This window comes from Etheostoma cragini, chromosome 4 (genome assembly GCF_013103735.1).
Source record: "Etheostoma cragini isolate CJK2018 chromosome 4, CSU_Ecrag_1.0, whole genome shotgun sequence".
Classification (NCBI taxonomy): Eukaryota; Metazoa; Chordata; class Actinopteri; order Perciformes; family Percidae; genus Etheostoma; species Etheostoma cragini.
In genome coordinates this window covers 17,651,829-17,678,524 of record NC_048410.1, presented here as the reverse complement: position 1 = coordinate 17,678,524, position 26,696 = coordinate 17,651,829, and the positions used below count along the sequence as shown (strand labels likewise).

The following is a 26,696-nucleotide window of genomic DNA, read 5'->3' as shown; positions in this document are numbered from 1 at the left end:
TAGTTTGACTCTAAAGCTGAGTATGCTGCATGATTAAGAGTTTTTTTTCCCCTCCTTTTTAATATACTGCCAACAGAGTCATTACGACAACATTATTCAAAATAAATCAGCTGTGACCAACCGTTTCTCCTGTTGACCTTTACTTTCTTTTAACAATGACAAGATGTTATGGAGAGACAAAACCTGCCCTCTGACTCATGATCTTACCTCTTTTCACTTTATATTACTGCAAATGCAGTCTGTGTCTGGGTGAGATAAGAACGCATTTTAATGGAAGGTTTGGCTCTCGGGCTATGCCCACACAATTTAAAAACTTCTAATTCTCTTCCATTTCCCCCCATCCACATAATAAGTATTATTTTTCAAACCCTTTCTCAAAACGACAGCGGTGGCTCACTTAAGACATGGTTGGGTGCTGTGTAGCAATAATGTTAGGAAGCCAATTTTCTTTTTTTTTATATTTAAGCAAGGTAGGTACAGCAACAAAAGTTGATGCTGTTTCTGTTCTGTTGGCCCTTTCTTCAGCAAGTAAAATATACTGTATGTACAGACTGTTAAGTAATACCCTAACTCCTTTCCTCCCTACTAATAGCATGCTGTGGATTGTGAACATGACAAATTATTTCTGATCACCAGTCTATTACGGCTGCAACTAACAGTTTTCCAAAAGTTTTGTTTTCATTATTGACTCAGAAATAAACAGTAGGTGTGCTGAATCTACATCATGGTTGAAGATACAGAATGCAGAGTGTAAAAGAGTAAAAATGTTTAAAAGTAAACACCAAAGAGGACCATTCTGGTTTTTTACAACCAATATAGAATAATTGTCCCCAAGTTAACTCCTGTGTACTGAAATCCTCGCTAAAAAGAAGTCATATGGGACATGAAATGATAGCAGTCTGACAATCATCTGGTAATCACGTGATTGTTCAACTGTCACTGGAAACATCGATCGCAAGTCACGGAGCGGCTGTCTGGTCCAATTATGACGTTTTGTACTTACCATAGTTTTTCTGAGCAGTAAGCCAGTTTTATTCTAATTTCAGGTAAAACTACTTTTGATTTTACCTTTACATAAAGTGGTTTAGATAATCAGTTTAAACTGTTGGCTTTTATAGTCTATATAGACAACAGTTGATTTACAGCAAGGTTCAAGTGCCGCGGGAAGGTCAGGCAGTCCCTCACTCTCAGCTTTCTTTGAGTCAACTGCGGTTGCATCAGACAACATGATCAGGAACTTGTGAATAATAGTACAGGCTTAAAATTGCAAGTTTTAAGGAACATTTGGATCGTGCAATTAGGCAGGCCTGCTTGGTTCTTTCGGGGTATGATTATAAAGATTTACAAAGAATAGGTTTACAGCATTTCTCATCTGACTGGGACGTTTTAGGACCAATTGGTGGGGGTTTACTATGGACAAAATACACAAGGCAACACACTGGTCAGAGCAAATTATGTTTAACATATTTTGTCCAGCAAATTTAAATGTCTCACGTAACTCTATTGTGTGAAAAGTTAACTTCATTTAATATTGTATGTGGTGCTGTCTTTTGAGTTGTGCAAATATTTCACCAAAACAAGTTCAAGTATTGGCAAGCCAAAAGTATTGGCAAGGTTGCTTGTTGTGTCCGGAGCTTAACCAGGACGATTGTGATTGGTTTTAAGAAATGCAAAGAACCCCTGACCGATTATTCTCCTATCCAGAAACGTTGTTTGTGTTTGTTGTAACTATTATTCCATGTTATAAGATCTTAGCATTTACTTTAGTCACAAACATATCATAACAGATAGAAATGATGGCCAAACTTAGGAAAATAGGATATTTAGTGTTCCATCCTCTTAAACAAATTCTTAATAATTTATTTACCATAAAACTACTGTCCCTTTTGGTAATTCACCCTAGCCCACATAAGCATAAAGACCCACATCATCTGACGTCAAAAGACAAATATACACTTATACACTAACAAGAAGATTTCCTTGCCAATGCACTTTAACATAGATATTAGTCAAGAGACAGTAGGGATATCTAGCAACCTTTGTCCTTGTTTCCTTTAAAGAAAGATGTGGGAGCAAACAGCAGCCCCTCAGCACAAAACCTCGGTCTCTAGTGGGAACTTAAGACTGCATCATAGTTTATGTGTGCACAAGCTTCTACGTGGGTTCACTAGATATTGCGCTGCCTAGATATTACTAAGGATGATGATGATGTATCAAATCTGCCCCCTCAATGTATAATTGGCCAATAATGGTTAAATGCCAAAAGATATAGGAAATGAAACCAAAGTCTGTTTATAGCTTTCCCTCTTTCTGGAAAGTAAACTTATCCTTTCCTTTAGTCATTTTAATAAATTGACCATTCAATGATAACAATTTCAGCTTACACTACAGCAGACAAAGATGATAGTTAATACATTTCTTACTCTTTTGCTTACATGAATTTGGTTTATAAAAAGCTAAAAGAAACATGTGTAGAAACGTTGTTGCCTTTTTGTTGCCTTTTCGTAGATATTTTCGTTGTCTTTTTGACGCCTTTTTGACACCTTTCGTCACCACTTCCACTTATTACAGCCCGATGTGCAATGTTCAACATAAGGAGTTAGCCAAAGCTTGACGGGCCTGCTGTGCCTAGTTACGGGTGATTGGACAATGGCTGTGAAGGTTTCAAACTTTCAGTGAACCCCCCGTTTTTACTTGTTCACACTTATTTCCAGTACATTCTGAGAATGGGAGTCACGTCATATATTGTTTTGTTATTGTCCATCTAAACAGCAGCTGTAGGCAGCACACTCCTGTGTTTTCCTCTCTACTTCAAGGAACAGGGTATGACCCTTCCCACATTGCACCTCTCCCTCTTCCTACCGTGTCGCCCTCCTCTCACTCCCTGTCTCTGTCAAAACACTAGTTGAGCTATAAATCTTCACCGCTGCGCTTACTTACACAACTCTGAGAGCTGAGATCACACTTACATAGACTGATCATTAACCTACGTGACATACTGTATCTATCTGTCCTCTCTATCATCATTCTTCTCTTCCTAACTCTCGTGCTCCTTTTTCAATGCAACGGGTGTGTTTGTGTGTGTGTGTGTGAGTGTGTGTGTGTGTGTGTGTGAGTTTGAGGCCTTGACAGCATGTACACATCCTTCCCCTTATCCAGTGAGGAAGCTCTTAAGGCTCAAGAGACTCATCATCCATTAACTCATAACTATTTAAAGGATTTGGGGGAAAGTTTGTGTCCTTAGATTATTGTTAAAACTGTAGATTCCCAGAGAGCAGTATACGGAGCACACACACACACACACACACACACACACACAGATGTACACTACAACAGTGAGGGATTTCTCTTTATATCTTAGCCTCTCTCTTTCCATGCGTGTATGTATACTGATCTGCTCATGTGTGTTGGTTGCACACAATCCGAGTTTAAATAGGAAGTCTTTAAATTCCAATGTGCTTACATAACCTTGTATTGTATATGCAGACAATGTGTTTCATCCCTAAATGTTTGTGTGAATGAAAGGGTTTGATATTTTCTTTACAATCCCCCAGAATGCTGTTCATAGGAGTTCAATCACCCTGTAGTCTGATAACACAAGGCCCACCCCTCATGTCCCCCTCACATTATGATTCTGACAGCAATGTAGAACATAACCTGAACATCTGTGTGTGTGTGTGCGTGTGTGTGTGTGTGTGTGTGTGTGTGTGTGTGTGTGTTAACATATAGATGTAGTATGTTAAAGCTAAAACACTTTCTTTGCTAAATTAGTGCATGGACATGGAATATGATTGTTTGATTGCTGATTATAACCAAGTCCAATCAAGTCTGTTCAAATCTGTGTCTTTTGGTGATGACAATCGGAAGAGAAAATCATAAATTGTGTGGTGTTAAATCACTGTATTTATTACTTCATCAGGTTTTGGTACAGAGCATTAACAGTTTGGTTGATACGCTTATTCGCTTTCTTACCAAAAGTTAGATGAGAAGCACAATACCACTTGCATGTCTGCGCACTAAACCTAAACCTAGAGCCCTAATTCCCCATTACAAACGCAATCATTTTTACCTTTCTGTTTGTATTTAAAATAAACAAATGAGACAGAATATGTTACTTAATGTGCTTTAGAGGGGCTGGCAGTTGTATTTAAATATTTTCAACTTTTGGACAACTGTTTTTCTAATTATTATGCTAAGCTAATCACCCCCTGACTGTAGCTCCATAGTGCACAGACACAAAAGTGGGATTGTTCCTCTCATCTGACTATGAGACAGTGAAGAAAGTAAAAAAAAACTTTATAGAGGATTTTGATTGTAGCCTACGAATTGCCCAAAGTGTTACATCTTCCTTGTTCAGGATGCGTTTCTTTCTTTTTCGATTTTTTTTTTAGACTCTGCACATTTTTACTTTTTGCATTACACAGTCTCCAGGCTCTAGTTTCACATTTCCTCTAGCTTACCAAAACAACACGATGCAGCCCCTCGGCAAAAACATTATGTAGGAACAAACACACAGGGTTAGCAGCAAGCAGCTAACAACCACAGTGCCTGCTTCCACTTATGAATCTCTTAGTGTGAACACAGAGGAAGAGTTCTGCTTGGTTGGTGAAACTCATCAGAGGTGAAGTCTTGGTAAAGAGGCGGACATGTTTACAACTAAGAGTGCAAATGCTTTTTTGTTCGCTTTGCCTTACCGAAAACAAGCTTTTGACACGTGTCACAGGGTGTTGTGTGGGATATTGTCGTCTTCTAATATTAAGATTGCATTGATAATGGATTCTCTCTTTGATACATGATTAGTTTTAGCACTCACAGCACCTACAAAAGCAAATCCTAAATCTGTACATTAGGGATCAAATTAAGTTTAATTCATCACGATAACATATCAGATACTTAGCACTCACCTCATCCAAACACCATTGACTGTTATTTTTTGTGTCTTAATCTTTCAAAGAACTGATGACTTTCTCTCTTGGAAAATGTGCAGTTCAGGATACTTTATAACTGTCTTTGCATTGCTGGAATTGTCCCGGTGCACACTTGTAATTTGAGGGTAGTGGAAGCTACTGTAAAGCTAATGTAACACCACTTGACCCCACCTGTCCAACCCTGACACTTTTGGGTAAAATGACACAGTTGTGAATAAGTTTTTTTTTCACACTTCATCCATTTCAGTTCTCCAAAAGAATTCAGACCTATTAGTCAACAGTTGTGAACCTCTAGGACAAACAGTACTCAGACCTCCTCTGAAGTGGACCAGAAAAAAAACTGAGTCCTCTTTCAAGAAAACTGACAATGTGAACGCAAAAATAACTGAGCGCCTTTTCTGTTGATCCACTTTTTGCTCCACTTTAAGTGGACTGAGGTTGGTTCGTTTAATTATATGTGAAAACACCCTAAAAAAAGAGACTCTCTGGATCTGAGCTGTTCAGTCAGTCAGTGAGTCTGTATATTCTGACTCATTTCCTTGATAAGTGATTCAGTTTTTTTTTAACTTATATACATAGGTTTTAATTTTCTGTGCACCCCTGTATAGTCACATTATTATGTACAAAGGAAAATGAAGGCAGACGTTTCCCAGTGTAATAAACCACTTCTCTTCTCTCTTTTTGTCTGGGAACATGTGTGAGCATTACTGTGTATCATATTTAGTAGAATTTGAACACATTTACAGTAAGAGACAAATGACTCTACCGGATGCTGTTTGTCCTAATTGTATTTATTCATTCATGTTATGAAAGGGCAATGCACATTGACTACATCAATGTAAACATGTCAGTGTTATCCCTCAGCCAGATTTTTAATTATCACATTAAAAAACAATAAAACAATACATAAAAGCAGGTCAGACAATTTCACGTACTCTTGGCCCATCATTACGATTAGAGTGCTGCATGCACAGATGTTAACATGCTAAATCTGCCATATTTGAATACAAATTAGAATGACAGGAAGTTTTTACTACACTGCTGAAATCTGTTTACCCTACACCATTGACATTTTTAAAAAATAAATAAGAGAACCAGCAGGCTTGAACTGTGTTGGTATTGCATGGGGAGGCAGAAGCGAATGCGTCACCGCTATCATGTCGACACTGGGTGACTGAGCAGAGGGAGAGAAGTGCAACCAGAGAGGCATGATAAGGTCGCCTGTTAGTGTGAAGCAACAGGAAATATTCTGCATATGATGTCTACCACCTTACACCCCCCCCCCCCCCCACACACACACACACACACGCACACACACACACACACAAACACTCACAACAGACAGAAGAGCATATTAATACAAAAATACACTTTCACACTGGCACATATACACAAGTATATTCTGTATGATTAAACTGAGACAAGCACACATACAAAAAAAGTAATGAAAGAGAAACACACACACACACACACACACACACACACACACACAAGCCACATGATAGTTAGCTGTCTGAACTTCTGCTGAGCCCAGACCCTTTCAGATAAAGAAAATGTGTGTAGTTCCCTTTCTACCGGTCATCACTTCCTGAGGAAAAGCATGACCACACACACACACACACACACACACACACACACACACACACACCAGTTTATTCTCTTGTCACTGTCACTTGGTTGCTGGTCAGTGAGCTGACAATGAACACTCTGAATTGAAACGGGAGAAGCAGGGTGAGTGGACTGTCCTGAACCCTGTTTGTGTGCATGTGTGCGTGTGTCACTGTCATTCAGTTCATCATGTTGAATCAATGTATGAGTAATATAGGATATCCAAAATGAATGCAAAGACCACTCTGCTGCTATATCTGATAAAGGCTAGGCTGTCAGATAGCTTCAATGAATACTTTTGAGCTTTTACTGTAAGCGTGATGTGTGGTGAGTTCGATTTCAACTTTTAGTTTGGTAGGAGCGTTGGTGCTTATCAGTGAGATACTTGGTCAACCAGTTTTGTTTGATATGGAGTATGCCTTCTTTCAGACACCCTAATCAGCTTGCTTGGGTTTGTGTGTAAAATCTTCATGATATTTGGTAGCACAAGTGAACTCAAAAACCACCAGTTAATAGATTAATGACGTTTGAGTGCAAAATGAGCAAAACAAATATATGTAACTAGTTTGTGTGAGACAGTGAGTCTTTGTTCTTTTACTCTGTGTTCTTGTAAAATATGTAGATGACTATGCTTTTAAAAATGCAGAAAGAAATTTTTTTGGGGGGGGGGGAATTTTATTTGTAAGAAGTGTTGCCTTGCCCCTGAATCTGACCTCAGTTGACCTGATGTTTATCTGTACTCCAATTTCCTAGCTGTGGATGTTGAAACACAAACATTTGACAAAAGATCTAATAGAAATCAGAGAGTGGGTGCATGATAACTCTGAGCTGTGCCATGTAGACAGAGATTATGGTTTCTTACCTCCCTCTGTGCCAAGCTTTGAAGTTGCATGAGTAAATTCAGTACCAAACGAGGGAGTGGGTTTTCAGACACGAGGAGACTCTCGTTTTTGTCGAGAGGGCTGTCCAGACCTCTGGCTGACACTTTATCTGCACTTGGTTTTCCACTGTTCTCCGGTTTGATCAAAAGGGGAAGGCCCTTTCAGGTAATTCTGCCCATAGTGGCTTCACATTACCAGAGAAAAAAAAAGTAAGTGCTAATTTCCTGAAGAGTGAGGCAGGCAGCGCTTTAAACCCTGCTGACACTGAGCGTCTGAGGAATAACCTATTTGGTCAAATCAGCTACTTACCACAGCATTATCATCACAACATGTGATCTTTAAACTGCATCCCACAGTTTCCTAATGCAGGACAAGCAAGGCAAAAATTAAGCACACTTTTCTGTTCAAAGAAATTGTGGGGACTGTGAGGCATACACGCAGGCGGGTATTTCTTTGTTTTAGTCACTGACACTGAACCACACGCTGTTTTACCTGAAGAGGTCAGGAAGTCACAGAGCTCTAACTCTCCCTCTCTCTCTCTGTTTCTGTGTGTTCACAAATTCATATACACAGGAGTGATAACACAACTTGCTTACATTGCAGACAAAACAACAACAAAAGCTTTTCTTTGGAAGGGAAATATTCTGCAACTTGTCATTTTGTTGTCAGGATGTTATGAAGGCAACAGCAAGAAAACTTGTCAACTTTTAGACTGAGCTAAAGCAAGCATGCACAGCTCTACTAGAGGGAACATGGTTATATTAACTTGCTTGCAGTTTACTTAGTTATGATGTAGACTTAGACTTAGACTTAGCTTTATTAATCCCTTTGGGATGACTCCCGCAAGGAAATTAAAGTTACCATGTATGAAAAACCCACTGCATTCAAAAACCTTCATAAATGTGTTTTCCTTTGTATAAATTATATCAAAATTTTACAGTTTTCATATAGCAACTAAATGAACTTTCAACAAAATACGTTCAAAATTTTAAAACATGTTTCCAATAGTGCTTTTGGTCGAGTGAGTGTCTGCTCTGAAATTAGTGGTGTAGTTCTCACCCTCACAGAGGGAGCATAGTTTTTATTCAAACAGGTAAGATAAGAGTGTAAATGCCTCTGAATGCAGCGGGGCAGGTTTTGCCTTTTGTCTAACTTTACTAAATACACCAGGTGTTTCTATGTTTGCTTTTCTCGTTGTCCTAAACTACTCCTCACCTTGTGCATTTTCTTTGCTTGACTGTTAGATGACTTACTGTGTAGGAGTGTAGGAGGCTTTTACACCCTCAGAAATGATGATGATATATTGGATGTTTTATGACTTCAGGGCTTGTTCTTTGTGAACTTTTTGCATTTTCTTAGTCTTTTTGTGGAGTTGTGTTTTTCCTTCTTTCGGCTATTTGCATCCAAACCTTTTAGATGATAGAAAGCTAATTCAATAAATTCAATAAAACTATTTCCGTGCAGTAATCTGATCCCCACCTTTGCTTCGGTTCATTGGACTGAATCATCACTGTTGTGAAGAAATATTAAAAAGTTAGAAAACATTTCATACGTTTTGCAACTTTGTCCCTGATGGAAAGATTTCCTTTCTTTCTGCTTGACCTCTTGGTTTCATCTCTTTTCTCCTTAACTGCTGCTTTCAGATAGCAAGAACTCCATCGCGCACTTTCCTGAAGTCAACATTACTGTATTATCATTGTTTTAATGATCCAACTGTCATATGGAACTTTTGTTCATTTCACTCCCACCTCTGTCTTTGTCCATTCAAAGATCCTTAAAAGCTTTTATATTAAAAGGTCAATGCACACACACACACACACAAACACACACACACACACACACACACACACACGCATACACCCTGCCAGTCTGTCTTGTCACTACAGTAGCTTGCCAGACCTGCCTAGCTTGCCGTTGGCCTGTTGTTATTATGTCACAACTGAGGCAATAGCTGATAGAAAGTACCCCTACGTGCTTACCTGGAAGACGAGTTCTGACATGTGGAAATCTGAGAACTGGCAGGAGACACTGACACGCACACCTTTGCAAACACAGTACACACTGCTTAAATCTTACTGATCATCTGTAACCCTTTATATTGTCTGACAGGGTGTTTGTCCACACAGCACTCACAGATGTGAACAACAGGGATTTTCTTCTTCCCTGTTTCTGTGAACACTCTCAGGAGAGAAGAGACAGTACAAACTTGCTTTTATTCTAGATTACGAAATTATTTAGGCACCTTGGTTGAACTGCCAAGCTGCAGCCACCTTCCTTTTTTCATTCTAAGTTGTATATCAAAGTTGTGTTCAGAGCATGAGTTTCCTAACATAAGGGGTTTTTCTTGAAGCCTCTAGGGTGCAGTTTGGTTTCTTGAAGTGGTCTGGGGACTTGCTCTCTGTCACCCATTTCACTTTATCTCTCTCTTACTGTTAATCTCCCGAGCTCTCTCCCACTAGATTTCTGTCCCCATGGTGACTTGATGCCAACCAGAACACAAGTCGCTCCACTGCTCTATCTATTTTGGGTTTGGATTGGCTGGCAACCTGCCAACAACTAGAAAAATAACCAGGTTTCTCTGGTTATTAATAGTCAGCATTTTCCCCTGCAGCAGCTTCCAAGACAGTAGAAGCTAAAGCCTGCGGACACACACGCACTTTCTTTCTCTTGTTCTGAAACAATGTCACAGTTAATGTGAATTTGAAGTGGATCCCGGGTCACTGATTCCCATTGCCACGGTCCAAACAGGTAAAAAGGAAACAATAAGTAGTTGAGAGAAGAGGATGTTTGCTACACAGGAATGTTTTGCCAAGTAATTTGGAGCCATTTCAAGCCATTTTTATACCTGGTGCTGCTGTGCCATCTGAGTATTGCTATTTTAGTGTTGTACTGTTGCATAATTCATTGCATTCTTTGTTACATTTTTTTCTAAATCAGGCACTTGAGTTGATTAGAGGGGGTTTATTTTGAGACTCTTGTTGGTTACAATAGGTTGTTTGGCAGGCCAGGTGGCTCAATGCACAGACCTTTTACTCTATTGATACTACTAGTTTCCCTTTTTTTTCTTCAGTTTAAATCAAGGTCAGAATTCAAGCAGAAAGACACACAGATCAGAATTTTCTTTCTGGAAAAAGTATTCTGCCTTCATGTTATCCATTTTTAAAGATGTACTTTATGTTTTCGGTAGAACCAAATGGTTTTGCTACATTTAAGAATAGCATACTTTATTTCTGGCCTTAGTTTCTTACTTTTTCTTTTTCTTATTATTATTTTTTATTTTATTTTACCTTTATTTAACCAGAAGGGGACTCATTGAGATTAAAAACCTATTTTTCTAGAGTGTCATGGCCAAGACAGGCTACACTTAAACATACAAACACAAAATACAAAAAACACAAAAAACATACAACAACTGAATCAGCAAATCCCTTAAAGTCAAACAAAATCCTAAACATCTGCAGCCAGATGTGACTGCCTCCAAGTCAATCACCATCCTCTTAAGTTTTGTGGATTTCTGTAACTTGTTGTAGGCAGAGGGAGCAGCAAACTTACACGCCTTTTCCAGCAGCTCAGTTCTAACCTTTGGAGCCAACAGAAGGAAAAGAACAAAGATTGTACAATTTAACAGATTGAACGAGATTCAAACTATTTACTTATAGCTGTAGGGTCTGTAGTTTAGAAAAGTCCCATAGTAACCTCTGAAGAGTGGACTTTGACCATCTCGGCTCACCTCTCTCCAACAATGTATGACCATCTAAGTTAAATATTAGAATGATTGAAGGGCCTCCATTCATTTATTTGCAAAGAGGGGCCTGTGTTGCACATATCTGTTTCCAAGACTTTTTATATGTTGATGAAGTTAATTTTTCATACATATTTCAGGTAAATGTATTTCTTTTTCATGTAGAGTTTATTAAAGCATAATAAGTATGGTATACCTAATTCTTCTGAGTGTCAGGAAATCCCAGGAAAAGACCAAAACCAACGATGAAGTTCGCTAACAAGTCCACTAAGAAGTATGAGTAGTCTGTATAGCTAAAGTCTGATATAGTTTAATCCTCTGTGCCATAAAACAGATCAGTGAGCCACATAACTTCGCTTGCAGACAGGTTCCTTTATTACGATGGCACTCAAGTTTATTTTGAGTCAATCCCACACGCACTGTCCTGCTGCTGTATGCAGTTTGCAATTTTATTTTCAATTATTTAGCCTATTTTGATTAAACTACTAACTAAAACATGCGTGACTTGTTTTTAAAGATTTAAAAATAAGAAGAAAATCCCAAGAGGTTTAAAGGGTTCCAGATAGCACAATGTTACAGCAATTTTTTTAATGCCAGCACAGTTCTTAATTTGCAATCAGTAACGCATTTCACCACTCAAAAGGTGCATTCTGTTCCTCTCCAAGAGCTAAAATTCTACATCCTTGGCCCCTGACAGAGGTTCAAACAGTCCTGCTCTCTGTGTCCTTTGGTTGGGCAATCACATAGCGAGCCACCAAAACAGCAACAGAGGAAGACGGTGTTTTGAGCAGAAAAGACGTTCCTTAGTGCCAGAGTTCGTCTTGTACTTGCTGTGTCACAATCTGTCTCCCTATTTGCTAGATAACAGACAGACTTAAGGAATGAACTGGAGGACCTGGGGGGTGGGGCACTCATCCTGGTGTGGAGCGCATGTGTGTGTGTATGGGAACTATGTTTTGGGCTTTTCTGAACAGACATATTTAACCATTAACACTGTGTAACGCACTATGTAGATTTGTCTTTCTCCCTTCTCCTGTTTCTCTACTCCTTTTATATTCTCATCCTCTCTCTCCAACCTTCCTCTTCCTCCCCTTCTCTCTCTGGTTCTTCTGGTGCTGTTTTCTTTTAACAAGGCCACGTATAGTCAACAAATGATATTGCATGAGCTGCCGTGTCACTGCTTCATCTCTCTCCACAGTAGACATGGTAGACACCCAGCAGCTCCTAGCCTGGCCTGTCGGATTCAGTCTGAGTGCCGTGGACCTCTCAGAGCTGGACGACAGCTCCCACTCTCTCGACATGAAGCATTTGTCCACGTTAGACTACGCCTCCATCTCCTCCTCCTCCATCCCGTCCTCCCTGTCTCCCCCGCTCATATCCTCCATCTCCTCTGCCGGGGTGGCTTATGACCCCAGTCCGCCACAGAATGACGAACAACTGACCAACATGGACTTCACAAACATGCACAGCTACAGGATGGAGCCAGACACACACAGTAAGTCTGTGTATTGGGTTAACCAAAGCTAAAACATAGTGTCTAGTTTCTTTGTGTGGGTTAAATGCACAAACAACTTCACCTTCAGAAGGTAAAGCCTGAATCCTTTGCTCAAGTCCTTGCATAATAGAGATTTGATTTGAAAATACATCAAAGGTACAACATTTAGAGGAGAATTGGTCAAGATATTGATTTGTAGTTTTGCTAAGAACAGATGTTAGCATGTTAGCGAGTACAGGACGCACATTTAAAGAAACTACTTTTAACCAACTGAGCATAAAACTCAAACTCCAAAGGTGAAGTAAGAAAGTTTCCGGTTTGTATCTGTCTGCCTACTTGGTGTCCTACCTGCCTGATGATGTTTTTGATATCAGATTTGATCAAGCTGGAGCCGGAGTCGCCTCCACAGTACTCTGACAGTCCCGTGTTCTCCAAGCTCCAGGATGATACGTTGCCGGCAGCACTAAATATTGAGTGTCGTGTGTGTGGAGACAAAGCTTCGGGGTTTCACTATGGTGTCCATGCCTGTGAGGGCTGTAAGGTAGGACTGAAAGATTGTCACAAACAAAGATGAAAATAAGACAAACTGGGGAATAATGTATAGTCAGTGTCAGTGTTTTCATTAATCCTGTCTCAATTAATCAAGATCACTGTGCTTTTTTTTGTGTGCGTTCAAACCCAAAAGAGAAAGAAAAGCAGCAAAACATCACAGTAATGAGGCTGAAATGCAAGTGGGCAAAATTGCAATGCATATCAGTGGAGAATACAATAAATGCTGCTCTCAAAAAGTAATTCTCAAGATCAAAAAGAAAAGAATTGAGTCATATCAGCCTAGAGTATTGTCAGGAAATGGTAATGTGTCTAACAATTTCTACTGCTAAAGTTTTGTTTCTCTGCTAGTCTTCCTTTTTCTGTCACCGTGTGTCACTGTGTAAGGTGAAACATGTTGGTGGAATAAATAATTATATAATGCATTTTTCATCTTTTTGATGTCTGTCACTGTAACCACAAGCCCCATACATTTTCCACTCTGCAAGGGCTCAACTTAGGCGTATGCTTCTACAGATGCACACCCAGCCCCTCAAACTCTCTGTCTGTCTGTCTGTCTTTCTGTCAGTATAGAGTATAAATAACTAATAGAGTGTGGGGGAAGTTTCACACATATTTCCATTTTCTTTGAAACATTGAGACATTAGAAGAAGAGGAGCTTTATGTTACATTGTCCTTCAAAGACATCTGAGATGGAGTTTCAGAAACAGCAGCAGTGCTATATTTCAAGACATTTTCACAGGTCTGAAATTATTCCAGATATATTGGCATGAAAGCAACTATACATGGGTTTTTTCCATAACCTTCAAAATGTGTCTGCAGAATAAGAAAGCTCACTAAACTGCAGGCTGCAGGGCAAAATCCCACTTTTGTCCAAATAGATGACTTTATATTAAAATATTGTAAACTACCTTTTGAAAACACAGGCACAACATAGTCCTATATTTTTAATGTAGCATTAATTTATAAAAAATCATGGGAATGGTAATGCAAATCCCAGGCTCCCTCCTACAATACTAATTAAATGCATGAAAAGAAACTCACGCATGCAAAACATGAGAATTTGAGACATAAAATAATGCAAAAGTTAAAATTTAGAGATGACATATAACATATATGAGATAGAATAATATTTAATTGTGGTGGACAGGTGTAAAGTAATTGCAAAATGTTTAAACTGCAATATACTGTAATGTAAGCAGAAATGTAGTAAATGTACCAGTCAAACGTTTGGAAACACTTTCTTATTCAAGTGAATTGGAAAGGATTATTTCTAACTCTTGGGATCCAAACATTTACGACAACTCCAGAGCATTGTTTCTGTCAGATCATAATGTTGTTATTAGCCTAAGGATAATAGATGAGCCTGCTGCCTACATGTATTTATGTTTACAAAACTGGGAAGTTGTATTCATTGAGGAAAATTTATCTAATAGAGAAATATTGACTCCTTTAATCCAATTAATCACTTTATTGAAATTAAGGATATTGTTCAAGGATTTTTCTTTGTCTTAGGGTGATAATGTCATAAAATATGATGACAGACTGATGATTCAAAGATTAATTGTAAAACTTAAATAGAAATCGATTGTAAAAAAAAAAATAACATTAGTACAGCCCTAATGTTGGCTACATATAGTATCTAACACACAGTATTTACTCCTTTTTGAGCAGTTTCTTAAAACTCTGACAACCAACTCCAGCCTTGACCATGACCATAGGGTTGAATCAGCACCTCTCTGACACTGTCTGGACTGTTTGTTAGATTTACTACAAGGTGCAAGGCCCTTCATTCTGTACATTCAGAGGCTGAATGAAGCTAAGATACAGTAGTCATTGTTCTGCTAAAGTCTCAGGGGAGACTCACCAGAAGAAAGGGTCAGCCAAACAGGCAAACACTTAATTGTTTCAAAACAGAAAACATTCTTTATTGAGGTGGAGCCTTGACCCTCTTTAACTTCCTCCTGCTTTAAATAGTCTATGATTAAAAAAAGAACATATGTAGATCGTAATAATAATGCAAATGCCAAACACACTAGACTTCACCTATAAGTCCAGATGTGAATACAATTCTCCTCATAATCCTTTCAGCCCTCAGCTTTTTAATTTTGTCTACAGCTTTCCATTAGCTTTTTTAGTCAGCATAAACAAACACCACAGCCATAAGCAAACCTGTGATAGCGTGTAGGAGTGGGGTTTGGCAGTTTGACCGTGGCTACATAGTTACTAGCGGAGATAAGCACAAGTATTATGGCTTCCTTGGTCCTAAGGTTAAAAAACATCAAAGCATGAATCCACCCTGAAACACAATCTGCTTTAATGCACATTTGTGGACAGTATGATTGACTTCCTTACAGATTGGTAACAACCAAATATTACATCTATCAGTCTCTGTGGAGCTACTCTACCAATAACATGATGAATAATGAAGTAGAAAAAATGAAATCCAAAGGAAAAAGTGGATCTCTTCTGAACATAATTGCCATTTCCCTTTTGCTCTTTTTCTGTCCCACCTTCTCCTCTCATGTCTTAACTGTAATACAGATTACGTTTTTTTCTGTATTCATAGACACATACAGTATTAGGAAAAGAATACTTTTTTTCCTTCTATTTTATCACTTTTCATTGTCTTATTTTCTAAAGAAAAGAATAATTAATTAAAAAAGGTCAACGCATGATGCAAATGTTTGAAAAGGGGGATATTTTAGCAACAACACCTGACGTTATTGTCTTTCTTTCTATTAGGGTTTCTTCAGACGTACAATCAGGTTAAAGTTGGTGTACGATCACTGTGATCTTCACTGTCGCATTCACAAGAAGTCTCGCAACAAATGCCAATACTGTCGCTTCCAGAAATGCCTCAATGTCGGCATGTCACACAACGGTAAGATGGTGATACTGTCAAACACACGCACACACGCACACACACACACACACACACACACACACACACACACAAACACACTTTTAGAAAAATCAGTGTACAATCACTTTTTTTAATAGATAGATAGAACAGAAGTCAAAGCTTCTATACACATGTCTGTACATATGTGCGTTTTTGTTTCCATGCCTTTTCTCCAGATACAACTGAACCCCCCATTTACACAAAACACTTTAAATCAGCAGACTCAGGTTAAAAGGCTGATTCTTCTTTGAAATTTTGGCCCAGGAAACACTTCCTTGCAGATGAAGTATTCTGCCTCTGATGCCCTCTGAGAATAGCAGATACAGCTTCACCACACCGCTGCCAATCTGGTCTTCGAGGTGTGGTGGTAAAATGTATATGCAGCATGTACACCATCGCCTTATTTCTTGCCTTTTGCTTACTGACTGGTCTTTGAACTGTATCAAATGTTTCACTTCCCATCACTCATGCAATGTACCTGCCGCCCTAACAGCATAATTCAAAGATGAAATTGTTCAAAGGGTACAGTAACTCTAACCAGTTAATTTGTTTTAGAGTTAGCCAAAAGTCCTTTTTTCGTCCCTTGACAAATATTTCCTAGTCAGTTAAAAAATACAATAAAATTCAACTTAAACCGGTACTGAAAATACCTTATAAGTATACAGTAAAGACATAATACATAACATTATTACGATAAGCACTGAAGTCTTTCAGCTAAACTAAGCATAAAAAATCCCAGAAGATTTGGTCTTTTCTAGTTTGGTAATGTTTATAAAATCTTTTTAAACAAGGATGAGTTAAACTGGAATCAGTGTACTGAGGATTTGAGGCTCAAGAGCAAAACTGCTTTATGTTTACAGTATGCTACTAGCATCAACCACAATAATTATACAATAATAGTTTGTTTCTTCTCTTCCGCCACTTCAACTCTCTGTCCCATCTCCTTGCCTCCTCTCTCGCTCAAATGACTTTACTACTAATGAGGTGCAGTCAGTTCTTTCAAAGTGTGCTCTGTGTGGGTTTTTAATGTATCAATGATTGACATCTCAGAGTACATAGACCACAACTGATTTCTTCAACCTGCTGTGTCACCACTGTGGGCTGGTTGCCAGTTGGTGGTAGAACCACTTTAGTTTGTATTTGTTTGCTTAAGGTGTGCGTTTATTACACAGTCAGCATTGCACAATCACATTCTGCCGTAAATGCTGAGCACAGGCTTGAATGGAGGATAATTAATGACTTCCACTAACAGAAAAAATAGGGTTTAACCATTGTGCAACTTGGTAGCAAATTTCAGTTAGATTACAAAAAACATTTTCACCACATTCGCCATAAAATCAATAATTATCAATAATACCTTTTTAAGTGTAATAAAAATTAACTGGAAAAATATTTGTAATTGTCTTTTATTAAAATAAACAGAACCACTTGAAGTGGTGTACTTATTTGTATCATCTAATGTAGCTAATGTAAAAGAACAAATGCTAAACATCCTGTAAAAAGTGACATTATTTTAATGTAAAGTTATGAATACAGTTGAATTTAAAACGTTCGTAAATTTGGCAAACCACCACCTGAAATCGGTCTTAAATGTTGAACAAGACTATGTAAAAACCTGGTATGACTGAACCGTGTATTGTCCGTGTGCTTAATTGTGGCCAAATTGTTACAGGGATAGTCAGTGGTGGTGTCTATAATGTGAATATAGATATTAAATGTTCACCTCTAGTGGTCCCAGTAATATTTGTTTGTTGTGCATTGAAGTAGCATATCAGATGGTAAAGATACGTTTAAGGCAAATAATTGAGGAATGCTTATCACAGGCTGTTATCATGGACCATTAGTACATATAGCTACAAAACGTATTGCACTGTAATTTGTGTGTATTGCGTGTATTTATTACTCTGGCTATCACCAGAACAAGCCAAGCTTAATAGATTTGAGATTGAGCTTTGGTTGGGGGAGTCTGCTCTGTATTTTCTCTGCACAAGAGGCGTGACCAACAGGCATAGTTCACATGACTCTTTACGCAATTGGATAATCCTTCAACCAATCAGACAAACGGTCCAAGTGACGGAGAAGCGCCAGCGGCATCAACAGGTTGCTGGGCTCAGCTGCGCTTCGGTGGCTGCCGATATGTTGAATGTAAACAAGAAGCTTCTTGGCTGCTTCTCTATCGTCATAGTGTTAAACCTGCCAATAGCGCGCCAGGTAGATAAGCCAATTTGTGATTGGTTCCCGCAAAATTGTGAACTGAAGCAGGAGAATTAAACCTGCACGTTTCCAGACCGAGCTGCAGGGCAAAATCAAATTGCTGGCTTACTTAGTCTACGTGTTTCTTGCTTTATGCACCACATTGATTTCTGTATAAGACCGCTAGGTCCGCGTCTGGAGGAGGTCGGGGTGGATTGTTGGGTCCTAAATCACACAGATTTCAAGCAGGGGAGGGGGGGGGGGTTTATGTCCTGGGGAAAACACAAGACTTTCACCCAAGGAACAGGTGTTTTAATCCAAACCACCATCTTTTTTTGAATCTTAACTAGTTGTTTTGGTGCCGCTCACCTTTTGTCAGCTAAACTCAACTGCAACTGCCTCTCACAGGACCATCACTTTACAGGGCTCTGTACCCGGGACACTGTACATGGCTCACAGTCACCTTGTCTAAGCGAAATCTAAAGACCGTTGTGACTGGTTGCCACGTGACAATAATGAACCACTGCCTCCAATGTCTATCTTGATCATGCAACATTTCTTCTTGGAAAAATTGAAAAATAAAAATGTGCACTTTTGTTTGGTATTTGAAAATGCACAATTTAATATAGCATGCAGTAACAGATGGATAAGGAAGGAGAAAAGAGACTTGTATGAAACAGTTTTTCAGGTTTTGCAATAACCTGTGAAAACACCATTACCAATAAAACAGATACATAAAGGTATTATTAAAGGGAGCTATATTTTGTTATTGCTTGATTAGATACGCCTCATTAAATTACAGGAGCAACATTTGTTGTGTGTTGTTGACAGGGGATTTTCTCTTTCAGTGGAGGATGGTATGAACTGTGAGTCATTCATTAAAGTTGTCTGAGCAAGAGCGTGCACTCCTTTAAAATTCTGAAATCTTTGATTTCCTTTGGGCTTCCCAAAAAATGCTCTTAAACAGCTAAAACAAACTTTACAGCCAGCTAAACTGAATCATTCCATTTTTTATGTCAGTCTTTCTTTAACATATTTTGCTTTGGTATTTAGTAATAAAGTGTACATAGCAGGTAATTTTGTGCAAATTACCTGTTTGATCTGATTCATTGATCGCTGTCCAAATACTAGTGATAAAGAAGTTAAACAACCATGGCAGCAGTCATAGGCTCAGTAGTCTCTCTTAGCCAGACCCTCCTTTTGTGTGCTTTGGAGGAGGGTCTGGCTACTCCACATAGCATTTGGGGATGGGAGGAAACGTTCTCTGGATTAATGGCATTTCTTTAAACCAATCAGAATGGTGGGAGGTGTTAAACTCCATACAGGGCTACATGGATTTTACTCTTAGCTGTTTTTTTTTTATAACTTTTTGTTAATTAATAACTTGACAGGATGGAGATTTTTCAGAAAGACATTTTTAAAATATCCTACATTTAATGTGTTGTGTGTGTCATGTGCATGCATTTACAAACATGTGTTTATTGGTATGATTATTCTTTCTCACAGTATGTGTGTTTCTGTCTGTTTCCTTTCCCAGCCATTCGTTTTGGCCGAATGCCCCAGGCGGAGAAGGAGAAACTGCTAGCTGAGTTCTCGTCTGACATGGTGCACATGCACCCGGAAGCAGCAGATCTAAGGGCTTTGGCCCGGCATCTGTACGAGGCCTATCTGAAATACTTCCCCCTCACCAAGGCCAAGGCCAGGGCCATCCTCGCTGGGAAGACCGGAGACAACGTGGTAAGCACCCCCTTCAATTCTGCTTCACTTCTATTTATTAGGCTATATAATGGTGGAAAAGGGCCGCACACTGCCTAACACTGCATAATAGGCAAAATTCCTTTTTGTTGAATGTTCCACTAGATATCATTACAGGCCCATATCAGACCTACAGTCAAATATAGGTAAATTCTTTTTTTTATGAATTCCACTCTGGGAATTATCACAAACAACCCAACCACCAAACACCATCCTAACAGTTACACTTAATCATGATGACAAAAAGGAGACCAAAAATTTCAAAACCAACTACAAAAAAGTACAGTTCTGGCAAGCCAAGTAGTCAAGTCACTGCTAACCGCTGTTGGCAACATCACGGTCAACAAGGGTCAGCGCATCAGCTGATATACGTCAGCGCATCAGCTTGTCAACTCCCCTTGCTTCTAAATGGCTACCCTCAAACAAGGCGCTTTACTTAAAGCTGTTGTAGTTTGTTCCTAACTGCTTGCTGCTCTCCTCTATGCAACCCACCTCCTCCCCAGCTCCACCTTGTCACGTATAACGTGGCATAGGCTTCTATGTCATTGTTGCCTCTCTGTTCATATGGGGAAATAGTTTTCCTCTACCAGTCTTAAACTGTGTGAGTACCCGTAATGCTGCTGCTGTTCCCTGACTCTCTGCTTTTTCATGGTGCTCAAAAAAAGGTCAGGGGACTCCTCTGAACAGAGCCATGCCACCTAATTGAATTCTTAATTTATTGAATAAAATTTCCTAAAGAATTTCTATGTTGTTGCTCTTGACTTTAATGAACCTGACAGAAATCAGATGTAGGACATACAAAGCCGTCTTGTCTATGAAAAATGTGTCTTTGCTTACACATAAATGATATTACAGAATTACCACAATTTGAATTGAATCAAGCGGTTTCTCAGGGGAAAACAGTGGCAAACAATACAAGTTTGAAGTGAAAGAGGATAGAAACTTTAAACTTTTAGTTCAAACCTTTTACCTCCTCACATGTATCAACCTTATTTATTGCCAAGCTCAGTTGAATTCAGTTAAGTGATTTTCAGTCTATAATGTCTGCTCTAACCGGAAAAGTGGATTGACTGGTTTGTACATGTCTCGGCTGTTAGAAAACACCTCAGATTACAGTGGTCAAGCTATGCAACAGGATACGGCTTCCACATGCCATCTGAACAAGTCAAACTAATTCACTGAGACATTTGGTCAGTTATACAAGTGGACTGTAGGAGAATGTGTTGGCCAGAGTCATAAAATGTGAGATATCATCGATTTCTGTGTTTTGATGTGTAATGTAAGGTTTTGAGATATCAAATCTCAGTATTCAAAAGAGACCTTATCAGGAAATCCACATCAACTGAATTACAAGTGGCAGCTGAAAGAAAACTGTGGTGAATATTTAATAATGATCCACAGTTGGTTTGTGGTGATGGCTTCAGTCTTGTGATTCATCTCAGAACAACTGACACGATACTGTTATTAAAGGCTTGAAATAAGGTAAACAATGAAAAAAACACCAAAGTATCATCTTCCTTTGCAAATATTTTCAATATGTTTTGATAACTCATTCTGAAAATTAAAAGTTAATAGTACGGTTCAAATAAATCTACTAAATAGCTATTACTAATAGCTTAAGCTGACCAACTGAACCTTTTAGTTATATTGTCAGAAGGATTTAATAGATTTTTATAGGTAGAACCAAACACTTAGATAAAGCACTTAAAAATATATTTACATTAAATTTAATTATAGCTTTGATGTGAATGTTGGGCAGGAAATATTGAATATGAGGGTGCAAATGAACCAAATGCACCAACTGCACCTCTTGCCGTCATTAGTAATTATTATTATTATTATAGTCATTGTTGTCGTTGGCTTTACAATTGAGGACAAAATGTACAGGCGGCATCTGAGTCTTTTTTCCTTTTCTGTTGTCTCTGTATCGTCGGATGAGTTCAAGGCTGCTCCGCCTCTCTTTCGGCTGGTTGTTATGACTGTTCATCACCCGGCGATAGCAACCAAAAGCACTGAATTATCTGTTGGTTTAAACAACAGTGAACAAATCCTGAAACAAATTGGAAGGATGATTATAGGATAATTTTATGTTTTGTAGACGATTTACAGTTTTTTTTAACACATGGGACCTTGAAATGAGTTGATGTATAATCAACATTTAACTGTACCGGCATTCCAGACTCGCCATCGGAGGTGAAGCAAGTACTTACACACGTTACGCTAAATTAGTTTGACATACAGGAGAACACTTTGTACAATGAATGAGAAAGTAAAGGTGGATAACTGGGATGGGATACTTTGGCAATTGCATTTCAGTGCTTCTAAATTCAACTTTTCCTTTACAAGAGAACGAATATGTGTCTATATCTTCGTTGTGCTTTAAATTACTTAATTCAAAATTGGTAGCCAGGATTTTCCATACAAACGCTGCATGTAATGTAAACTAATAGATTCCTGCAATTGCAGCAAATAGTGTATGCATCTATTTCATTCACTCACATTAGAAGTGATTAATCATTTCATTACGTTTTGTGTGAATGGTTTTGCTGTAATGCCCTGTAGGATGTCTCATTATTCATTCCACCGCTATGAATAAGGAAGATTTATTAGTGTATAAATAACCATTCATCATTCAGGCCGGCGCATGTCTTTGCCGGTGTTTTGCCAGTTTAACTTAGTTATGCTTCATTTATCTGGAAACTGTGTTTTTGTCTGATTCCGCCTGAAGCTAGGATTGATACACTTTGTCCATCAGACATAAGATCCGTGGTGTTTGCTTTTGAATGAGACACCAACGTGCAAACACAGCATGTCATTACATCTGTATTTCAAGTGTCCTCAAAAGACCTGTGAGGAGCTGACAATGTTCCTTTTCTTTCTTTCTTTTTATTTGCCTTCTCCTGTCCTTTTCTACCTGCTTTTTCTGACTCCCACACATCTCTCTTCTGCAGCCTTTTGTCATCCATGACATGAAGTCTTTAATGGAAGGAGAGCAGTTTATTAATTGTAGGCAGATACCCATCCAGGAGCACCAGCAGCAGACATCCCTCCTAACAGCCGGACTTGGAGGTTAGAAATACAATATACTCTATGTCACAATTTAGAGATGATATCTAACCCAATAATTAAATTGTCATCTCTGTTACCTTCCTTGTTCAATTGGCTTTAAAACACTCTCTGTCCTTTGCATCCAAGCTATTTAAACATTGTTGTAGTTTGTTTTGTAATGCTGCAAATGAACCACTTCATCAGGGACATACGTTCTTTTCTATGCAAATCTTTTTCAATGTCAAGGTATCACAGGAGCTAAAACGGGGTCAGAGTTTGGCTTTTTGGATATGACGAGCATCAGCGGACAGACACCATCAGACGCTTTGGAACTGCGTTTCTTCCAAAGTTGCCAATCACGTTCGGCCGAAGCAGTGAGAGAAGTGACAGAGTTCGCCAAGAGTATCCCAGGATTCATCCATCTGGATCTCAATGATCAGGTGATGCCAAGACAGGCTTGATAACCGCTGCTTATCCATCCTGTCACTTAAATCCATACGTAAAAACCATCACTTACCACCTGTCATTTGTGAAGGTCTAATCACCAGTTATTCAACCTTTACCCTTTTCCCAGGTTACTTTGCTTAAGTATGGTGTGATTGAGGTCTTAATCATCATGATGGCGCCTCTAATGAACAAAGACGGGACCCTGATCTCCTACGGACAGATCTTTATGACGCGGGAGTTCCTCAAGAGTCTCAGGAAACCTTTCTGTCAAATGATGGAACCGAAGTTTGAGTTCTCAGTCAAGTTCAACATGCTGGAGCTAGACGACAGCGACATGGCGCTTTTTCTGGCTGTCATTATCCTCAGTGGGGGTGAGGTTGTTTTTTTTTCTTCTTTTTCTACAGGATATGTTGTAGATGTCATTGATCATAGTATTCTAGTCGTACTAGGCTTAAAGAAAAAGTTTGATTCCAATAGTGTGTCTGTTGTTCAAATGAAGCTTGCAGCCAGAAGGGAGTTGGCTTAGGTTACGTGTTAGCTTTAGAGTCTTCATGCTAAGTCTTAATGTTAAGTCTTTTTAAGTGTTTGTGAAATAGTAAGCTAACCACCTCTTGGCTACAGCTTCATACTGAACAGATAAATGTGAGAGTGGATAAACTTTCTCCTGACAAGAAAGCAAATAAGTATTTCCCAAAATGTATACAAATTCTTTAGGAAAAAAAAGCAACACAAGTGACTATGACTCACTTAACTTTGCTTGTTTCTTCAGATTTTTCCACTGTAATGATCTATATCAAAAAGAAAAGTACTAGAGAATGAGGCATAATGGTTTTTGCACTGTTCTAAATTAATAGTGACGTAAAACCTTTTTATGAACTAACTGTTTAAAATCTAAACATGAATGCCTTTTCAACAGCAAACCAACCTCAAGCACAAACCACTATGTGGAATAATATTGCGTGTTGGTGTGTGATCACATGATAAAAATCTGGCCTTGATCTGAAGAGGCTGAAACGTCAGACACTTAAGTCAATTATTAACATAAATGACTAAGATTGTAGCTTGAAGATAAGATGGCTTTTAGAAATAGCAATAACACAGCTAGGTCCGGAAAGAAGTGACTTCTACATTAAGGGCTTTTTTCTCAACAGAAATGTTGACCTAATAGACACTTATTATATCACCAAAAAGTCACTGATTTATGCTCCCCGTCTCTGTAACCCGTCCAGACCGCCCAGGCCTGCTGAACGTAAAGCCCATCGAGCAGCTTCAGGAAACGGTTCTCCATTCGCTCGAGCTGCAGCTGAAGCTAAACCACCCGGTCTCTCTGCAACTGTTCGCCAAACTTCTCCAGAAAATGACGGACCTGCGTCAAATTGTCACCAACCATGTCCACCTCATCCAGCTGCTGAAGAAGACAGAGGTGGACATTTGCTTACACCCGCTGCTGCAGGAGATCATGAAGGACTTGTATTAGAATTGAACAGGAAGAAAAGGACAAGTAGAGAAAGAGAAATAAAAGAAGGAAATAAAGAGATTTCATCTTTAAAATCATGACTTGGGAAGTTATACAGTTGAAGCACTTTGTGCTGCTGATGTGTTGAAATAAAGGGAGGTAGCCAGACAGGCTGAGTGAAATTGAGAATGAGAGGAGGAAGAACAGGAAAAGGGAAATCAAGGAAAGAAAGACACAATCTGTGTGTTAGAGCTCGTCTAGACAGCAGCAATGTCATGTAGCCACTGCTGAGCATGGACATTTTGTGAACGAGTGGGCTGCCAATTTAAATACGAAACTACCACCTTTTGCACCAATCAGGACGAGAGTCTGTAACTAACTGTGAATTACTGTGAATATTTTTACACCACGTGTCACACAGTAGAGTATTTAGTTGTTCATGTGCAGCTTATCTACATGTTGCGTTACAACTGTCATAGGCACCAGCAGTGTCTACGTGCTTCAATACCTCTGTGAACACACGCAAATAAATGAATGCTGGCGCACACACAAAAACCAATACAATACACAATCCGTTTTGGCATCAGGAGGAAAGTGCTATCTGTTTTTAATCATTTTTATCTAAAGACAGAAAATCAGATTATTGCCTGTAACATATTTTGGTCTCGGCCACCTGCAGAACCTGTGAGAAAGTGCAAAGTCACCAAAAGGCACATTATCATGTGGATGTTTGTTATAAGTAAAAAAACTGAATACACCATTTTGTGCCTTTAAGATTTGCTGTTTGACTTTTTTTTTTTTAATAAATGCCATTTAAAAAAGAGATATTACACATGTATAATGTATAATATACAGTTATATGTATTATTTTCTTATGGATGAAATTGTCTGTCAAACACGCTTTTCAGCATTGTTTGATTTTAAATTCTTTAAAAGTGGTTGAGTTATAATTTTTGCTATGAAATTATATTTTTATCTATATGCAAAGTGTCTACTGGACAGCGGGGATGGGTGGGTGGGCGTTGAGGATCTGCAGACAAAGCGATTGGATTAATACAAGTGGGGGGGGGGGGTTTGTAAATAAAATATTTTCTAACTTTTTACTTGAAATCTGTCTCTTGCTTAAAGTTATCTGAGTGGACTTGCGAGGTACTGTCAAAAAACATTTCCTAATAATGTCTTTTTTGAAAGCATTCCAGTCACCCAGACTCTGGAAATATGTTTTGCAGTCATTACATCAGCTGTCCTCAGTGTCTCTTACCAAACACACACACACACACACACCCTGTAGGAATGATTGCAACATCTGAACTCTGTTGAACCGTGCCAGAAAACCAAAGTCTGTGGATGCACATTTGATCAGCTAGCGGGGAGGTGGTTTAATTTTTTAAGTGTTTTTTGGACATGTCACTATTTTTTAAGGGGGTACCAACATCTGTGCCTTTTTTTAGACGGATCAATTTACAGAGAACTAAAAAAGAAACGGTTAGAGGCAAGCCACAACAAGGTCAGAGTCAAACTCAGGGCGTTACAATTTAGCCCATTGAGACATCAGGTCACCTTAAGAGACGGTGCCTGTTCACTGACACAGGGCCTTTTTATTGTCTGGCTCTTTGACAGGTTACAAGCCTTTTAAACAAACTAACAGTCCATGCTTCCATACATATAAGGAATCTACACTAAAATCCA

General features: G+C 38.8%; 1 protein-coding gene across 1 annotated transcript in view; it reads left to right on the top strand.

Annotated features, from left to right (window-relative positions):
• Positions 1–25,830, top strand: part of pparg (peroxisome proliferator-activated receptor gamma) — a 28,508-nt gene extending 2,678 nt beyond the window's left edge. Inside the window, exons 2-9 of the mRNA XM_034869704.1 lie at positions 12,358–12,654; positions 13,029–13,195; positions 15,949–16,087; positions 19,839–20,038; positions 23,008–23,125; positions 23,351–23,544; positions 23,679–23,922; positions 24,781–25,830. Of these exons, the coding sequence (XP_034725595.1) occupies positions 12,358–12,654; positions 13,029–13,195; positions 15,949–16,087; positions 19,839–20,038; positions 23,008–23,125; positions 23,351–23,544; positions 23,679–23,922; positions 24,781–25,028 (1,607 nt within the window). The 3' untranslated portion in view covers positions 25,029–25,830. The remainder of the gene's footprint in view (positions 1–12,357; positions 12,655–13,028; positions 13,196–15,948; positions 16,088–19,838; positions 20,039–23,007; positions 23,126–23,350; positions 23,545–23,678; positions 23,923–24,780) is intronic.
• The last annotated feature ends 866 nt before the right edge of the window (positions 25,831–26,696 follow it).